At 47.0% G+C, this 18,248-nt stretch overlaps 1 protein-coding gene across 2 annotated transcripts in view; it reads left to right on the top strand.

Moving 5' to 3' along the window:
* The first annotated feature begins 2,879 nt into the window (after positions 1 to 2,879).
* The window catches only part of LOC124859507 (cullin-9), a 61,554-nt gene continuing 46,185 nt past the window's right edge, over positions 2,880 to 18,248 (top strand). Inside the window, exons 1-17 of one of the 2 annotated variants that reach the window (XM_047352321.1) lie at positions 2,880 to 3,279; positions 4,254 to 4,952; positions 6,295 to 6,449; positions 6,841 to 7,449; positions 7,678 to 7,819; positions 7,892 to 8,082; positions 8,167 to 8,353; positions 8,425 to 8,646; positions 8,719 to 8,917; positions 9,067 to 9,268; positions 9,341 to 9,531; positions 9,602 to 9,798; positions 16,678 to 16,826; positions 16,913 to 17,001; positions 17,073 to 17,178; positions 17,255 to 17,482; positions 18,154 to 18,244. In XM_047352321.1, the coding sequence (XP_047208277.1) occupies positions 3,063 to 3,279; positions 4,254 to 4,952; positions 6,295 to 6,449; positions 6,841 to 7,449; positions 7,678 to 7,819; positions 7,892 to 8,082; positions 8,167 to 8,353; positions 8,425 to 8,646; positions 8,719 to 8,917; positions 9,067 to 9,268; positions 9,341 to 9,531; positions 9,602 to 9,798; positions 16,678 to 16,826; positions 16,913 to 17,001; positions 17,073 to 17,178; positions 17,255 to 17,482; positions 18,154 to 18,244 (3,874 nt within the window). In that variant the 5' untranslated portion in view covers positions 2,880 to 3,062. The remainder of the gene's footprint in view (positions 3,280 to 4,253; positions 4,953 to 6,294; positions 6,450 to 6,840; positions 7,450 to 7,677; positions 7,820 to 7,891; positions 8,083 to 8,166; positions 8,354 to 8,424; positions 8,647 to 8,718; positions 8,918 to 9,066; positions 9,269 to 9,340; positions 9,532 to 9,601; positions 9,799 to 16,677; positions 16,827 to 16,912; positions 17,002 to 17,072; positions 17,179 to 17,254; positions 17,483 to 18,153; positions 18,245 to 18,248) is intronic. The other variant, XM_047352322.1, reaches the window with a different exon arrangement.

Genomic DNA, 18,248 nt, shown 5'->3' with positions numbered 1-18,248 from the left:
CCGGGAGCCAGAGTGGCTTCAGGGTGTCTCTCCTGGACCTGTTACCTCTCTGACCCAGGAGAAGTGGAATAAAATGGATAGATGGATGATCAGCGTTTCAGTGCTTCATCATGAAGCAGACGCTGCTTCTCCTAGGCCCACAGGTAGTGCTGTGGTGATCATCCAGTACAGAATCCGAATCAGCTTTATTGCCAAGTCTGTAGAGACAGGTCCACTTTGCTCTCAGTAACAAAGAACATCTTTTTAAATGTACATATAAACACAACTGACTTTCCAATAGAATATAATGTGAGATCAGTCCAATCATGCATGGTGTTGTTCTGGAGCTCTGACTGTTAAGAGTTCATCAGAGAAACATCCTGGAGGAAGAAACTGTCTCTGTGGAGGCTGGTTTTAGCAGACAGTCAGCTGTGAACCTGAACTTGACAAAATAGTTCAACTTTAAGATGTTAAAGAAGCTTTAAACCCCTGAAAGGGTTTCATTAACACTGTTGTCTAGTGGGTCACTTAACCATAACATCTATCACAGAACTGGATCAGAACCAGCAGGTTAAAGACCTGGGGAGCAGGACACCAGTGCAGCCTGTAGTCGTCCATCAGAGGTTCTTGTCTGAGAAAGATGAGAGCTAATTATTATTTACTCACATCATTTCCATCTGTCCTGAACTGTCTTCATCTCTGTGTCCACGGATCTGCTAACACATCTGCTAATTGAATCCTGAGATGGGTCAGAACATAATGCGTGCTGAGGTCCATTTTGCCCTTATCAAATCCTGCTTTTAGAGCTATTTCCCTTCATCACTGAAATATTTAACCCAAAAATCTAGTTATTTCAAACTTTGACTTCGAATGTTTTGTTCTGGTGGGACTTTAGATACAATCAGCGTCTGAAGTATCAGCACCCTCTGCTGATCAGAAAGCACACAGCTGCTGAAGAGTTCCTCTTCATCACTCTCTATTACTCCTCATCCTCCACCAGGTTTCATTTCTTACATTAAATTTCTGTCCCATTCTGAAAGTTTCAAATGTGCTTGTAGTAATTTATGCTTCGTTTGGTCAGATTTTAAATCAATCAATCAATCAATCGGTCGGTTGATTGGTGTACTGCAGTCTTCATCCAACAACTATAAACCTAGTCAGCAGATATTTAGGGCTTGCTTCATCATAGCAGCACTGACCAATCCTGGGCCTCGTTTCACAAACCTAAACTGACAGGGGAGTTAAGGCAGGGGCGGATCTACAGAGGGGCAAAGGTGGGGCAAATGCCTCCTTGCTGTAGAACCCAGCTGCCCCCCTATTTTTATGTCCTTAAATTAATAGTAATTTTCGCTTGTTTGTCCAGAAGCCTCCTACAGCCTTCAAATTGAACATTAATTCACCAACAATATATAGTTGTAGCTATAATCTGAGGTCCCTGATAAACGTAGCTACGGCGCTGCATCAAACGCCGTCTGTGTCTCAGACTCATAACCGAGGCAGCCTGTCTGCAGCCCAGCAGAGTGGAGACACTGAGCTCTCCAAGTTCCTGCAGTTAGTCAGTTTGTCCAGGTGATGTTTTTACACAACAGTAAAGGCAACTTAAGTTTGCAATGAATGAAATGTCTGCTGAGGTGACCGACGTTCACGGTGTAATACGTTTATTAATCGTCTGGCAGTGATTCACTGGTGTGTGATTTATAAGAGCGGTAGCATCTTTTCCTTGTTAGTTCAGCTGACAATAAGCTCGATAACAGTTCATGAAAAGTTTAGCTATAAAAACAAATGTTCAGGTTTGCTATTTTTAGGGGCTGCAGTTTCACTGACGGCTCTATATGATTAATATCACGATATGAGGCACAATTAAACCACGATACATCTGGTCGGTCAGATCGGGACAATCATTTATTGGCTGCCATGAGAATAAGATTTCTAGATATGACTGCTGGTGTGAATGCGATCATTTCTGGTTTCATATTGTTATAGACTACGTGTGGTAATAAATGGGCTAATTATTCCTAATGTTGATGCTGGACATTGCAGATCATAATGAAAAGGAAATTTAAAAGTGGAGACATTTCCAGTTTCTTTGGCTAAAAAGTGAAGGATGAGAAGGAAGAAGAGACTGTGGGATATGAGGAAGGAGGAATGATGGAGAGACCAGGAGGGTCACAGGTGAAGGAGGCCACTGAAAGTGCAACAGGTGAAGATGAGGAAAATGATGTTAGTGTAAATGATGAAGATGAGAAGATTTCAGAGTCAGAGAGAGAAAGAAGACTGATGAAGAAGAGAAGGAAGGCAGGGAGTCCAGCCCATCCAGCTGGACCACCTGGTATGGATTTATTCTGGGTATAAATTCCAGTGCAGAGATGTTAGATGTTTCAATGAATAACATATCTGCTCAGGTCTACAGGTGCGTTATGAAGTCAGATAGTCCAGGCTTTATAGATGTTGTCAATTTATATTCTAATCTTTTGTTATAATAAAAGCAAATGCTACAACGCAGTGAAAACTGTATCAGATCATTCTAAGTGTCTCTATATATGTTTTAGATCAATGAACTTCGATGAAGAGGTCCAGCATTGCCAGCCTGCCCCAGACCTTTTGTGTCTCCTTTGACCCACTTGTCAAACGTTTTAGATCCACCACTAGGTTAAAGTGGGCCTCAGGGTTTGCAGAAGTTCAAACCCAGTTCCAGTGAAGTTGGGACGTTGTGTAAAACCTAAATAAAACCAGAAAACAATGATCTGCTAATCCTGTACAACCTAAATGCAACTGAATCCCCAGGGCAGATGTGGCTACATTGTGGTCTACCAGTGGATTCAGTGGATGAGTGACTGTAGTGGGAAGCACTATACAAGTACAGGCCATTTACCATATTTAATGTTCAAACTGATCAGCTTTATTATTTGTATTGCAATATTCCCTCATTTTGAATTTGATGTTTGCTACACGTTCCAACAAATGTTGTTGAAGCTTCGTAGCTGGAATGTTCCCATTCTTCCTTAAAGAGCAACTTTAGTTCCCATATCTCTGCGCTGACGTCCTCCCGACGAACAAAACCAGTGAAACGTCAGTGTGACGTCATGACAGCGCTCCTCCGAACAGAGGTGGCGCTGCGCGCTGACAGCCTGCAGGAAGTTCAGCGCAGAGGCGGAAGACGCGCTCCGTGGTGTGGCAGTGCGCATCAAACGGATCGAACCTGCCGCAGAACCCATAGAACCTACGGAACCAGTCTGGATAAGAGCGCGTTAGGGCGAAAGAGGAAAGTGCGCGCGCAGCTGCAGGCGCGGGACTCGGCAGGTAAACCGGACTCACACTGAGGGGGCAGCAGGCCCACCAGGTTCCGGTCCTAAGCGGTGGACTAGGTTCCCAACACGGTTTATTCAGAACCAGAGCCGCCTGGGGCTGGTCATATTTTGCGTAGGTTCTGTTTCATCCATTGCCCGGAACCGGAACTTTGTCTAGCTTTGACAGCCGCTGGACCCAGTTCTTTTCAGCCGGGGACCAGTTCCTGATACTCGACCGAGCCAGATTTTCTAGAACACCCTGGAACAGTAGACCAGAGTCCTGCGAGATCCCAGACTGGAGCAGGGTTTGGTTTCCGTTGGGCCCGAGTTTAAATCCGATGTGTCCGAACCTGACTTTGGTGTGACGTCAGCACGTAGCGTCAACGGCTCGGAGGGACAGAGAAACAGTTAGATCTGAGTGAGTCAGTCCTGAGCAGGTCTGGGGGTTGATTAGTTAACCAGTCAGTTAGTTAGCTGATTAACTTACTAGTGAGGTAAGCAGCTGGACCAGAACTTATCACCAGCAGGCCTCTGGAGCTCCTTTCTGCTTGAAAAATGAACATCCAAACCTGGGTAGGCCTGGTTCTGACGTGTCCAGTATGGACTGGATTGTCCTGCAGTTGGCAGGGAGTGTTATGAATCTCAGAAGGACTTGCTGATAGGCTTCCAGAACCAGAGTTTTAGAGACATTGACTCAAACTTCCCTGTGACAGGAGGAAAGATGGGGGTTCTGACGGGGTCTTCAGGAGCTGGATGGTGTCTGGCTTGGAAGTGCAGGCTGGGTTCTGGTCTGGTGGAGCATCAGAGTCAAGATGTTCAGAGGAAACATGAAGTAATCTGCTCCAGGTTTAGTTGAAGCTGTGGGCTGTGTCTAATTCCTGAAGACTCTCTGAGTTAAAGTTTCATCTAAGAAAAAACTGAACCAGGTCCATTTCCTCTGCTCGTTTTCTGTGGTGTGTCCTCTGATGTCTCTTTCTGTTTCCATAGCAACCATGGTGGGTGAGCGCCGCAATGGGAACCTGCTGGTCCAGCTCGGGCCAAGGCTGCAGGCGTACCCGGAGGAGCTGATCCGCCAGCGGCGTACCCACGACGGTCAGACGGAGTATCTGATTCGCTGGTGCCTTGTTACCATTGACGACAGGTCCAGCTCTGGGGGCGGAGCCAGCGAGACAAGCGGCGCAAGCGACGGAGGGTCCGGCGTGGGTGGGTCTGGTGGATCCACATCTGGAGAAACCAAACCGGAGAACATCCTGATGTGGATGACGATGGAGGATGTTTATGCCAACTGCCCCACGCTTCTGGGCAAGAGGAAGGCGGACACACAGCGCCCCCTGCAGCCACAGGAGAAGCAGCTGGGTGGTGCATCGGTGGGCACAGCGCCACAGAGCAGCAGTGAGTTCCCACCAGACGTGACCTTTGATGAAGTGGAGCTGTCCGACATGAAGCAGGACGTGAAGAACCTTGTGTGTCGGGCCCGGAAGCAGATGGCCAAGAAGAGCGACTTCTCCATCAACATCATGCACACCATCCACGTGCTGAGCGCCTACGCCAGTATCGGGTCACTCGTTGGTGTCTTCAAGGAGACGGGCGCCCTCAACCTGCTGATGGAGCTGCTGTGCAACAAGGAGACCCAGACGAGACGCAGCGCTGGGAAGATGCTGCGGGCGCTCGCCTCACATGATGCAGGTAAGCTGTTCCTGCTGCCACATTCAGAGTAGGCTGGAAAACCTGGTGCAGATGACCTTCTTCGCTCCAGTATGGTGGTTCTACATCTTCTGGAACTACCAAAAGAACAAGATGATGAGCTTGTTCTGGAGGGTGGCTGGACAGAGGGAAGAGCTCAGAGCAGAGTCACTGCTGCTCCTCATCAAGAGGAACTAGCTGAGATGTTGGAGAGATAAGGACTTTTTCTTAAGGAGGTGTCCCTTCTGGAGGAGACCAGAGTTCCCCCAGATGCAGTTGTTGAAGAAGCGGGGGGCAGAGAGGTCTGGGATCTCGGCTGATCATATTGGCTCTGTAGTTTCTGATGTGGCTGGACGGATGGACCAGACCTCTGAGCCTGAACCTGATTTGGACCAGTTCTGACCTGGAGGCGGATCACCTTCTGGTCAGAGTTTTACCCAGGAGTCACATAACTTGTTTCTAATTAAAAACAGACCACTAAACTAGATGTCAGGAATAGGATTAAAAAACCAGTAGATTTCATTCTGGAAGTTTGATCTGGAAATGTTTGTTATTCCAGTTCAGATAAAAAAAAACCAGACAGTTTTATTGTGGAGGTCAATGTTTAGAAGAACTCCAGGTTGAACATCGTCACCTCAGTTTCTTCTGCATCATTGTGTGCAGTTAAAGATAATTCTGCTTTGAGACGGTTCTGAGATGGAACAGAACCCTGGAGATCTAAATGGATCACAGACTGAACCATCCAGCAGCCTCAGTGCAGGGTGTGGTACCGGTCCTGACTAAGCGGTGATGCTGGTTCTGTCTTCATACTGGGAGTGATGGACAAACAACCCAATAAAGTCCACTAAGGCGTCATTATTATAGATCATTTTAAAATTGATGTGTCAGTTCAGCCCGTAAGCCATGACTAAACAACACAAAGACCTCAGACCTGTGTGTGTGTGTGTGTGTTGGGTGGTTCTGGACCAGTGTTTTACTGGTCTGTCTCTGCCTGCTGTGTGTTGTCATGGAGCTGTGAGGAGAAGTGAGATCTGCTGATTCATGTCCCACAAACTGCTCATCACGCTCTGTCTACGTGTCTTCTCTCACCAGACTTCTTGTTTATCCAGCAGCCGGGCAAAGTCTGCCGACTTTAACTGGGTTGAGCTCAGAAAACCCGGTTCTGCTGTTAAAACGACTCCGTCACTGCACAGTAATATTTATAAATGGCAGCAGCCAGAAACCTGAAACGGCCCGGTTACTTAGTAGATGAATTCATCTCTGCCCCATCCTGTTTCCACTCGGTTTTTCATCTGGTTCCTGTGAAATGGTTATTCCTCTGACCCAGAACATTCTGTCTCTGCAGGCAGCCGGGCTTACGTCCTGCTGTCCCTCAGTCAGCAGGACGGCATCGAGCAACACATGGACTTTGACAACCGCTTCACTCTGCTAGAGCTGTTTGCTGAGACCACATCCTCTGAGGAGCACGGCATCTCCTTTGAGGGCATCCACCTGCCTCAGGTAAACTGCTGCATCTGGAAACGATGTCACACCTGAGTAATGCACATTCTAGTAGAACAGGGGGTAAGCAGTTGTTTGCCGAGTGCTGTAGAGCTAAGTACATTAGTGGCATCAGCTGGTCGCGTTAAACATTAAACGGACCTGTTTGCAGATGGAGGCGGTCCGATGAGGGCCCAGATGCTAGCTGTCAGGAATAGGTTTTTGCTGCAGGAAATTGGTGTGGCAGCCATATTGGATACTGAACTCGGAGACATCCGGCTTAGCTCAGTAGAGACTGAGAACCTGAGACACCAAAACACTAGCTGATAGTCTATGACCTCTGACCTTATACCTTCGACCAATCATGTACCCCTAAGCCACACAGCTCACTCACATGTCTGCTTGTGTTCAGATTCCAGGGAAGCTGCTCTTCTCTCTGGTGAAACGCTACCTGTGCGTCACGTCCCTGATGGACAAACTGAACACAGCGGGGGCGGAGTCATGTTCAGACAGACAGGATGGAAGCCCCGCCCCTGCATCATCCTCTGGCTCCACCCATCAGACAGAGCTCCTGCGCATCCAAAAAGAGTTTGACTTCACCATGGCCATGGCCAACCTGATCTCGGAACTGGTCCGAGTGATGGGCTGGGACCGGAACCGGAAGATGCCCGAGGGCTCGACCCAGCACCTGGGAGGAGGAGGGGCCTGCGGGGAGGAGCAGGGTGAGGAGGCGCCTCGTCTGATCCTCAGGTCGATCTTCCAGCCCCGGTTCTGCACCTCATCTGTCCCCCTATCCAGCAGCTCCCCAGTCGCTGCGCCGGCAGCCACACCAACAAAGAAGAAAACAGGAAACGGCTTCAGGGCGCCCTTCGACTTCACCAGTCGCTCCGCCTATGTGGAGTACGTCCAGGACACCCTGAAGAGTGGCATGATGGTCCGCATGCTGGAGGACTACGAGGAGGTGAGCGCCGGAGACGAAGGAGAGTTCCGCTACAGCAACGACGGATCGCCGCCTGTTCAGGTGAGGAAACAGTTTGTGCTTATGCTCACCGAACAGAACCGACAGCTGTTCCTTGTGTTTCTCAAGTTCTGTCTTGTCTGGAATGGACCTGTTAACATTTCTAGCCTGGGAGCTTCAGGCTCCATCCAGAAGCTTTAGTTGATGTTCTGCAGCTCCTGCAGTCTGTCACAGTTCTGCTGTGGCAGAACCTTTTAAAACTGGATCTGGATCATTTTGTACTGTTTCCAGGTGTACTGGAATTCTCTGTCCAGAACATACTGGGTCCACTGGCACATGGTGGAGATCCTGGGGAGCGGTAGCAGCAGTCAATCTGAAAAGGAGACGCAGGAGAAGGCCTCGACTCTGGCGGAAACCCTAAAATTCACTGCAGGTAAGACTTCCTTCTCATCTTCTCCTCAACCTCTTCTCAGAATATGATGCTCCTCTTCTCTCCATCTCTCAGTCAGTCAGACGTTCTTCTCCAAGCCTCCTGGTGGCCTCTACTCGCTACCATACCTGACAGACGGGCTGCAGGCGGAGCCGGCGGTGCTGAGCAGAGCTGAGTGGTGGGAGATCCTGTTCTTCATCAAAAAGCTGGAGCTACAACAGCAGCAGGAGGTGAACAGCATCTTGCACCAGAGCCTAGACGACCAGGTGGGACCCTGACACATGTCCTGATGACAAACACTCTAGCATTAAACCCAGCAACTCTCAAATCCGTCACTGTCCTCTGTCCAGGAGGTGGAGCCGGACGACTCATCCCTCATCAACCTGTCCGTCTCAGGAGACGTGGCCAAGAAGCTGCTGCACTACCTAAAGCAGAAGCTGCCTTCGTCGTGTCTCAGCGACCTGCTGTGCTCCCACGCCTTCTCTAAACACTACCTGAAGAGAGGAGGAGGAAGTCTGGAGGATGAGGAGCTACTGGGTGAGGACACGCACAGGTCAGATGTGAATGTTTTGTCCTCACACACCATGTGACTGTGGTTTGTTCTGCAGCCGAAAGCTCTCTGGGGCCCCCTGGTCTGGGAGGAGGTGGAGGAACGCAGACCTTCACATCCTCCTCATCAGCCTCCTCCTCCTCTTCCTCAGCAAAGGGCTCCATCTCCAAGAAGGCCAAGAAGGAACTTCCTCTGGACTCTGGCTTCTCAGAGACGGAGACCGAGCTGCCCACTGAGGATGACAGCAAATATCCTGACGACCTGGAGGACAAGATGAAAGGTGGGAACATCTTTGACATGAAGATGTTGACGCAGTCTTTCTCTCCATGTGATCATTCTGTCCTCCCTGCAGTGTTCAACAACCCAAAGGTACAGGGGAAAAAGACCTTGTTGGAGAAGCTGGGGGAGGTAGTGGACATCCTGAAGAAGGGAGGCTCGGCCTCAGACCCTGCCCAGCAGCTGGCAGCCGTCCTTTTCATCGTCCGGTTGCTGGAAGAGAAGAGCGTGCAGGATAAGAACTCCATGAGGAGTGACTCGGCCCAGACTGTACGGTGAGAACGTTTGTCCTCGTGAGGTCCCCTGATGAGGAGGTCACTGGGGAGATCTGAGGAACTTCTGTTGCTTTCTATCATGGAAGCTTGGCTCTGGGGGGTTGTTAAACTGGGCTAGGAAACGGGCTGACCCGGTGTCTTTCTGACAGGGACAAAGTGCTGAAGCTGCTGGTGGAGCTGCTGGGCTACTCCTCCAAAGACGTGGTGGTGAGCACGCTCAGACTTACACACCTCCTCATGCTGAAGTATGAGTGGAGGGTTTGCTTTGCCACTGAGGGCGGGGTCAAAGCTGTGCTGTCCTGCATGCAGGAGTTCTCAGCGGTGGTACATGTGGTCCAGCTGGCTCTGGCGGTAAGAATCGGCGTATTCTCTGACGTTTGGTAATGATCACGATGATGAAGATGACTAAATGCTCTTTCTCAGACTCTGAAGGTTATCACCGGCGCCAGTAAACATGATCTGCGGAGCGTCGGCAGCAGCCTCCCGCTCTCAGAGTCCGGCACCCAGATGATGTTGGAGATCTTCGCCAGCATAGGCTCGGCCACACCCGAAGGCTCCAGAGGCCTGCTGAGTGCTATCCCTGTTGCCATCGACCTCATGCTGAAGACCCAAGGGTAAGTCTGCCACCCAAACTTGAGCTTCGTGTTTCTAGCACTACCTATTGACAGCTGATCTTCTGTGCAGCTGCATGCTGTCGGTGCGTAATGGGCTGCTTGTCGTCATCATGCTCATTGCCAACCACAAGAGCCTGGCAGAGCAGCTGGTGGCCTGTGGCATCACTGCTGTCCTCAAGAAGTGTCTCACGCTGTCCAGAGCAGAGACCATGCTTGCCATCATTGCCCTCAACCACATCTCCATGGTGCACAAGCTGGAAAGCAAAGGTATGGCCGTCTGGTTTACCGCCAGGACAAAGACTTGGTTTCCCCAAATTTGACTGTTGTGATCACGGTATTGTCCTGCAGAACCCCAACATGCTGTAGGCATCAAGAGAGCGGCACTAGGCTGGCTCACATCATCATATTTGAGGTTCAGTTCTTGGGCCAATTCTCCTCACTATATATATGCTTCCTGATAAAATTATCAGGCAGCATAGGATACATTTTCACTGTTACGCTGATGACACTCAGCTTTACTTATCCATAAATTCAGATGAGTCCAACCACTTAGACTACAGGGATGTCTAGAAGACGTAAAAACTTGGATGACTTTAAATTTTCTGCTTCTAAATTCAGACAAGACAGAAGTTGTCTTTGGACCAGAACCTCTGAAAAAGAAACTCCTTAGTCATTCAATTAATTTGGACAGCATTAAATTGACCTGCGGTAATAAAGTAAAAAACCTTGGTGTTATCTTTGTTTTATTAGTTTTCAGTTTTGTACAAAAGAACAGAAAGAAGCTGCAACAGTGGAGAAAACAAGATTAGGAGAGAACAAAAAACCACAATGTGATTATAACAAATCGGACCTGTTTTGAACAATATTTAGCCACTTTGACCAGTAAGGGCAGAACGTAGTCGGGCATACTGTGAGCAGTGCGGACACTGCAGACTGTCTGGACGTTTCAGGCTTCATAGTCAAGCATACCAATTTCCTACATTTCCCACACTTTCTGCCATGGCGTTATCGGACGAGGAGGCTGAGCTACTTTGCCGTGTGTCCTTGGAAAAAACAAAAGAAAAGGTGGTGCCATTAAACCAGAGTAGGGATGAAGAAGAGAAATACACCCGAAATATACCGGTTCCTCGGAGCAGTGTGTCGTATATAACAGTTTAACTCTTTCTCGACGAGGAGTTTGTGTGACACCGCATCCGCGGCCATAAAAATTGAGCTTTGCACGGACATGTCTAGCGGACGTCTGCTTTGAGTCCGCTCCTACGTCCGCAGAGTCAAATACAGCCAGCTATGTTCTGCCCTCAAGTCTAAATTTCCACAAGTCGGAACGAAATGAAAACTGCTTCACGAACTCTGTGAAGAAATGGAGCCATGTGAGGACATTCCCAGAAGATAGTTTCCTGATGTATGTCCATCCAGCCTCGAGCAGCTGGTCTGTAGGCAGTATTTAGTCTTTGGTGCTGGAGTTAGAAAACAGTGGGTCAAATCCTTTCCTCCAGGAGGGGGCGCTGGTTGCAGATCACTGTTGTGCACTCCTCTGCCTTAGACAGTTTCCCATCTTGCTGTTACATGCACTGTATTATGTCCCTTTGAATTATGTATTGCCTGATATAATGATTATTTTTTGGTAGGTTGCTTTTTCAAAGATCTCTATAATTTCTTAATATACATTGAATAAATGTTTCATTTTTTTTTGTAAATTTCTAAACAGGTCTTGATTCTGCAATCATACCTTCTCCTGAAGGTGCTGGAAGCTCATCACTTTCCCTTCTTTACTAGAGTCCAGTATGTTGGGAGACCTTCAGTAGAAAATGTTTAAACTATCGTTTCAGTTTTAGTGGGTCAAAGCTGATACTTTCGAAGTTTGATTCTGTGCGTTCGATAAATAAACCAGATCATCTCGGGTTGTTCTGTCTAACCCACCGGGCCAATGCTGGGCTTAATGGGCAGCCTGAGAACATGAGTAAATTCATGATTAATCTTTGCTGTGGCTTTTGGCCGGTTGGTTAGATCTTCAGTGTTGTAATAGGGCTGGGCGATATGAAAAAAATTATTTCACAATAATATTTTTCATATCATTCCATATCAATATATATCACAATATAAAAAGAAAGTTGCATATGTAACTAGGGTTCTATGAATCCTGGATGACCGCCAGAAAGCTGTGCTGAAAGCACTGAATGTTGTATTTAAATTTATTTTCAGAAGTTAAAGATGTCCTTGAACATTATTTAACTGTTTGGGATAAATAAAATCAGAATCAGCTTTATTGCCAAGTTTGTGACACAAATAAGGAATTTGACTTTGACACTTTGCTCCCAGTGAAGATTTTTATTTTTGTCAATAGAAATGTAAATTTAAAATATATATTTAAATGTACATATAAACACAACTGACTTTCCAATAGAATATAATGTGGGATCAGTCCAATCATGCCTGGTGTTGTTCTGGAGTTCTGACTGTCAAGAGTTCATCAGAGAAACAACCTGGAGGAAGAAACTGTCTCTGTGGAGGCTGGTTTTAACAGACAGTGCTCTGTAGCGCCACCTGAAGGTCAAAGCCTGAACAGTTTAAAAAAGGTGTATTTTAAACTACAATCTTCTTTTGCAATACAGGACACTACTGCATTTGTGATGTTTGTGTGTCGCTTTGTTTGTTTTTATACGGCATTAGAAAGCCAACCTTGGTCGGTTGTTGCTGCTGTTCAGACGTTGTTTTCAGGGAGTGGGGGACCTTAACACTTGCTGTCATCTGGGATTGTAAAGTTTTACATTCTGCATGCTCCAGGGCGTGGCACTGGTTAAGGTGGTAAAACAGATTGTTGGTATTGCCCAACTTTGTCGAAGAAGTGCACACTACTTTGTTTTTTTTTGTCTGAGTTTAAATAGCCAACAAAAACTGACTGTACGTGACTGCTCAGACCCTTCTAGTCAGCGCTGCCGTTTGCTGGATCTTAAGTCTTTTCTTCTTCGGGGAACTCATTTTGTTCTTTCTTTAGTGATGTCTTACCTGTTACCTGAAGTTAGAGGCGGTTAGGGTTTGGATGCAGTTGAGAGAGTGGCTTGGTTTGATTTGCTGAATAATGATAGGATAGGCACAAACCGCCACAATAATGCCCCTTTTCCACTGGCTCGTTTTAGGCGCTGCAGGTCCGCTCCGCTCGGGTGGGGTGTGGAGTGGCAGGAGACGCTGCTGTTTGGACTGGTGAAGCTCCAGAGTTTGCCTAAAGAAGTTCCAATTTTATAATGAAGTTTTTGTCTCAGCCACGACAATAATAAGGACACAGACTTTAAAGTGCATAACTGCAGACTAAAGTAACTAAAGTAAAGTTGGTTTTAGATTGGATATTCATGCTCTGCGGATACAGGGGGTCTTCCCCCCGTTTTATCCGGGGCAGGCAGTTTGATTTCAGGCAGCTGCTCTTTGCCTGCTCCCTCCTCCGGCAGATGCTGGTTCGTGGTTAAGGACCGTCAATAAATGTCAGAACCAAACACGCTGTTTCATGGTCATGGTGGTATTGTTTTGTGTGTTTTGAGGGAAATGTTTGTGTGTGTGAACAGCTGATTTTATGTGTGATCAGCTGGTTTAGGATGTTATTAAATACAGCGCTCTGCCTGAAAGCTGATGTGTCCTTTTTCTTCTTCAGCCTTCAGACTGGTTTATGATTAGTAAAATGGTCATTCTGTCCCATGATAAAATGTGTCACTATGTTACAAAGCTGAGCTTCTCTGATTGGCTGATGCGCTGCGTCAACCTCCAAAAGTTCAGATTTCCCAACTCTAACTCTGCTTTTATATAAACGATGGTTGGTGCAAAGATATCAAAGTGTTGAAGAAGACATGTAGTCTTGACGATTTATTCACAGAGGGAGTTCTCCTCGTCTGTACTGGTTGCCACTTACATACCACCTCAAGGCTCTGCTCAGATGCTGAAAAACAACTGGCTGAGCTGATAACGGACATGGAGAAAAAACATCCAGACTCTCTCACCATTGTTCTTGGGGATTTAAACAGTGCAAACCTCTCCAATGAACTTCCCAAATGCCGATAGCATGTTCAGTGTCCCAACAGAGATAAAATGGTAAATGGACTGAATTTATATAGCGCTTTTCCAGTCATACAGACCACTCAAAGCGCTTTACACTAGAGCCACATTCACCCAATCACACTCATTAACGCTCACACATTCATACACCGATACGCAGATCGGTAGGCAACTTGAGGTTAAGTGCCTTGCCCAGGGGCACATCGACATATGGCAGGAGGAAGCTGGAATCGAACCCACAACCTTCTGATTGCAAGACAACGACTCTTCCTACTGAGCCACAGTTGCCTCTGTACCACTGCTGCACGACTTTAATGGATGCATATCATGCTGTCACCAGGGCAGCTTTGGGACTTTCTGATCACTCTCTGATCCATCTTATCCCAGCCTACAGGCAGAAATTAAAAGCTTCCAAAGCTGTGGTTCAGACTGTTAAAAAGTGGACTGATGAGTCAAAGCAGATGCTACAGGCCTGCTTTGACTGCACAGATTGGACTGTTTTTGAAACCTCAGCCACTGATTTAAACCAACTTACTGAGGTGGTGACATCATGCATCAGTTTCTGTGAGGACATGTGTGTGCAGACCAAGATCTTCTGCAGATACAGTAACAACAAACCTTGGTTCACTTCTCATCTGAGGCAGCTTCACAGGGATTCTCTCTGCAGACTTGAGATCATCAGGGCTGCCCTTCCCTCCATCCAGGACTTATATAGGTCTATCTGCTAAAACCAGCCGCCACAGAGACAGTTTCTTCCCCCAGGATGTTTCTCTGATGAACTCTTGACAGTCAGAGGTCCAGAACAACACCATGCATGATTGGACTGATCTCACATTATATTCTACTGTAAAATCAGTTGTGTTTATATGTACATTTAAAAAGATATTCTTTATTATTGAGAGCAACGTTTACCAGAGTAAAATTCCTTGTTTGTCTGAACAAACTTGGCAATAAAGCTGATTCTGGTTTTGAGTGACTAACCTACCGGTACCCTCTCACATTAGATAAATCCGACAAATTTACAACCTAACCAACATCACACACCTTTTTAAACAGAAGATCTGAATACTGTGCGTTACCTTCCTCCTGAAACTACTAGCTCATGACTAAGGATGCTATTCTTCTTGACTAAACTCCTTCAGGTTATGTCTACCTTGTGCTTCTTTTTGTGACCCTCTGTCCTCAGTTTTATACTTACTTGGATTTTTTGTTGCAGCACTAGTGCCTTTTTTATTTTTTGCTATTTGAAAGTAGGCAGACAAAAAGTGGGGTGAAGATATGGGGAAGACATACAGCACAGGCCATCTGGGTCGGGATTCGAACCCAGGACAGCTGCATCTGGGACAGAACGCTATGTATATGGGTCGCATGCTCTACTGCTTCACCACTCCTCCCTCGGTATCTACGTCTTGCCATGAGAACACCTTGTATATCCTGTCTTCAGTGCCTTGGCCGGGGTTAGCCGTGTTGTGGCCTCCTGAATCATCCTGTGCTCTCAGCTGCCTCACCGCGTTGTCCTCGTCACTGTTTGTCCGTGGGCCGGTGTTCCAGTGGACGTGAATCGGCATGAAAGTCTTTTCTTTCTTGGTGCCTTTTTAATCCCACCATATGTTTCCATGACTTCGTAGGTGTAGTCGTGGTCAAAGAAAATCTGTTAGTTGTTCATCAGCATCCTTTTCTTCCAGGTGAATCTAAGAACCAATTCTTTTAGATCGAAATGGAGGAAGTTGAGAATTATAGAGCTCGGTGTCACATTGGGCTCTGGCTTTGCCAAAATTAGAAATATCCTATCCAGGAGTGACGCTGAAAAACTAGTCCATGCATTTGTTACTTCAAGGCTGGACTATTGTAATTCTTTACTATCAGGATGTCCACAAAATGCAGTTAAAAGCCTTCAGCTGATTCAAAATGCTGCAGCAAGAGTTCTGATGAAAATGAAAAAGAGAGATCATATTTCTCCTATTTTAGCTTCCCTTCATTGGCTCCCTGTTAAATCCAGAATAGAATTTAAAATTCTCCTCCTCACATATAAAGCCCTTAATGATCTAGCTCCATCATACATCAGAGATCTGATTGGTCCATATGTTCCTAACAGAGCACTTTGTTCTCAGACTGCAGGTTTACTGGTGGTTCCTAGAGTCTCTAGAAGTAGAATGGGAGGCAGATCCTTTAGTTATCAGGTTCCTCTCCTGTGGAACCAGCTCCCAGTTTTAGTCCGTGAGGCAGACACCCTGTCTACTTTTAAGGCTAGGCTTCAAACTTTCCTTTTTGATAAAGCTTATAGTTAGAGTGGCTTAGTTTATCCTGGGCTATCTGTGTAGTTATGCTGCTATAGGCTTAGGCTAATGACCACTTTCACCCTCTTCGCTACATTCTCATACTACTCTCCAATTTTGCATTATTTGCTGTTATTTCAGCTTTTAACTTTGTTCTCTCTTTTCTCTTCCTAGAAGCTACACCTGGCCTGACTCTGTGTCTACCTGTGACACCTTTCTGGAGAGGGGAATCGTCCGAGCTTCTGCTGGCAACAACTTAATGCTCACCTTCTACAGATGATCCACATAACCCTGTCTTTTAGTGTTTAACCCTTTTTCTCTCCTAGACATGGCTACTGACTGAGCTTCTACTGTGACTAACTCTATGTTCTCTCTTTCAGACTCTAACCTTGAAAACTGGCTCAGAGTTTATCTGTTCTTTCTTTCTAGGTGAAACGACTAAAGGAGCTACATCCATTAACATTGACTTTTCCTTCCCATAGAAAGTACTCCTGGATCAGTGCTTCTTTGTTCTCTTTGTGTCTCTGCTCTGTTCTCTCAAACCCCCAGTCGGTCGTGGCAGATGGCCGCTCACACTGAGCCTGGTTCTGGTTCTGCTGGAGGTTTCTTCCTGTTAAAAGGGACTTTTTCCTCTCCACTGTCGCTACATGCATGCTCAGTATGAGGGATTGCTGCAAAGTCAGTGACCTGTTGAATCTGCTGTTTTATTAGACTGAAACAACTTTGTTTCTGTATATAAGCTGAATTTTTTTTAATGCAATGAGACATGTACTGTGAATCTGCTCTGTAAATTAACTGAACTGGATCGGTTCTCTCTGTGAACGTTCAGACTGTCAGGAACAGCTGGACCTCAAGGACACTGAGCTGCAGATGTTAGTGGTGAGTCTAAAGGAGCTGACAGTGACCAAAGAAGTGATCCAGACTCTGGAACAGCTGCTGTGTGACGACGCATCTCAGCTGGAGGAGGAGCGCAGACAGGTACCGAATCGGATCAGGCAGAGCCGTTCAGACCTTCAGAGCTGATGTTTCAGCGGTTCAGAGGCTCCTCTCATCTCTTTATGCAGGTGACTCACAGCCGGGACACCTACCAGGACCTGGTGCGCCTGATGGAGCAGCACAGAGCTGACCGGGCGGTTCAGCTCTCCATTCTCAGGTAACGTGGGCTCTCATGTCGTTGTTGTTGGTGAGAGTGAACCTTGTCTGACTGTCTGATTGTGACTGCAGGATTCTCAACAAGTTCCTGGACAACTACCAGGAGGACATGCTGCCATGGCACGAGAGCATCGAGCCGTGTCTTTCTACCATGACTGCATTGATCAATGACAGAGAGGTCAGGTGCTCTCACACCTCTGAGGTCACAGTGACCTGTTGCTGTCACATCTTAACCTGCTGTGTTGGTTCCACAGGTAGTGCAGCTGTTCATCCGCTTCTTGTACCGTCTGGCGTCTCTTAACAAGGACTACGCCGTGGTCATGTGCCGCCTGGGGACCAAGGAGGCCCTGGTGAAGGCTCTAGACAAACACAGCACCAACCTGCTGCTGGTTACTGAGCTCAGAGACCTCATCAGCGACTGTGAGAAGTACGCCAGCCTCTACAAGAAGATGACCACCAGCGTGCTGGCAGGATGCATCCAGGTACACGCCTGCAGATCTGCAGAGGCCATGTACATTTCAAGGCGAAATATTCCTTTTCCATGGACCTGAAATCTTGCTGCTGAAAACACTGATGACCATCTGAGCCTGTTGCAGTGGAACATCAGGGTTCCTCACCAGCAGCTCTTAAAAGATCACAGCTTTTACTATAATATTAACTTACTGAATTTGTTTTTACGGTTTTTTACAGTCTCAAAGTGCTACAATCTAAAAACAACTAGATATTAGATCAAGAACTAAAAGCTGACAATTACAAATTCATTTAGACACAATAAAATCTTTTAAAGAGGAAGATCTGCAGTGCTTTATTTAAACTCCCTGTAGTCTGTGGTTTCCTCACATGGTCACGGAGGGTGTCCCAGTCATTACTGCAAAGTGTTGAAGCCGGTGGAGGAGGACGCCATGATCTACGGTGTCAAAAGCTGCGCTCAGGTCCAGGAGGAGCAGTAGGGAGGGAGAGCCAGCATCAGCTATTTTCACTGTTTCCGTTACCAAGAAAATATCACGGCACAAGGAGAATATTTATAGCCGGAGTGCCATTCTTAGTCTATGTCGGCCTGCAGGGTCTACCAGTAAAGAACTGATGTCCACTTGGTCTCCAGTGTGATTTGCTGCTGTGAGTCATGTGTTGTCTCTGCTTCTGCTTCTGTCAGATGGTGCTGGGTCAGATCGAGGAGCATCGCCGCAGCCACCAGCCGATCAACATCCCCTTCTTTGACGTGTTCCTGAGGAACCTGTGCCAAGGTTA

This window comes from Girardinichthys multiradiatus, chromosome 22 (genome assembly GCF_021462225.1).
Source record: "Girardinichthys multiradiatus isolate DD_20200921_A chromosome 22, DD_fGirMul_XY1, whole genome shotgun sequence".
NCBI classification, from domain to species: domain Eukaryota; kingdom Metazoa; phylum Chordata; class Actinopteri; order Cyprinodontiformes; family Goodeidae; genus Girardinichthys; species Girardinichthys multiradiatus.
This window is presented reverse-complemented; position numbering and strand designations above follow the sequence as displayed.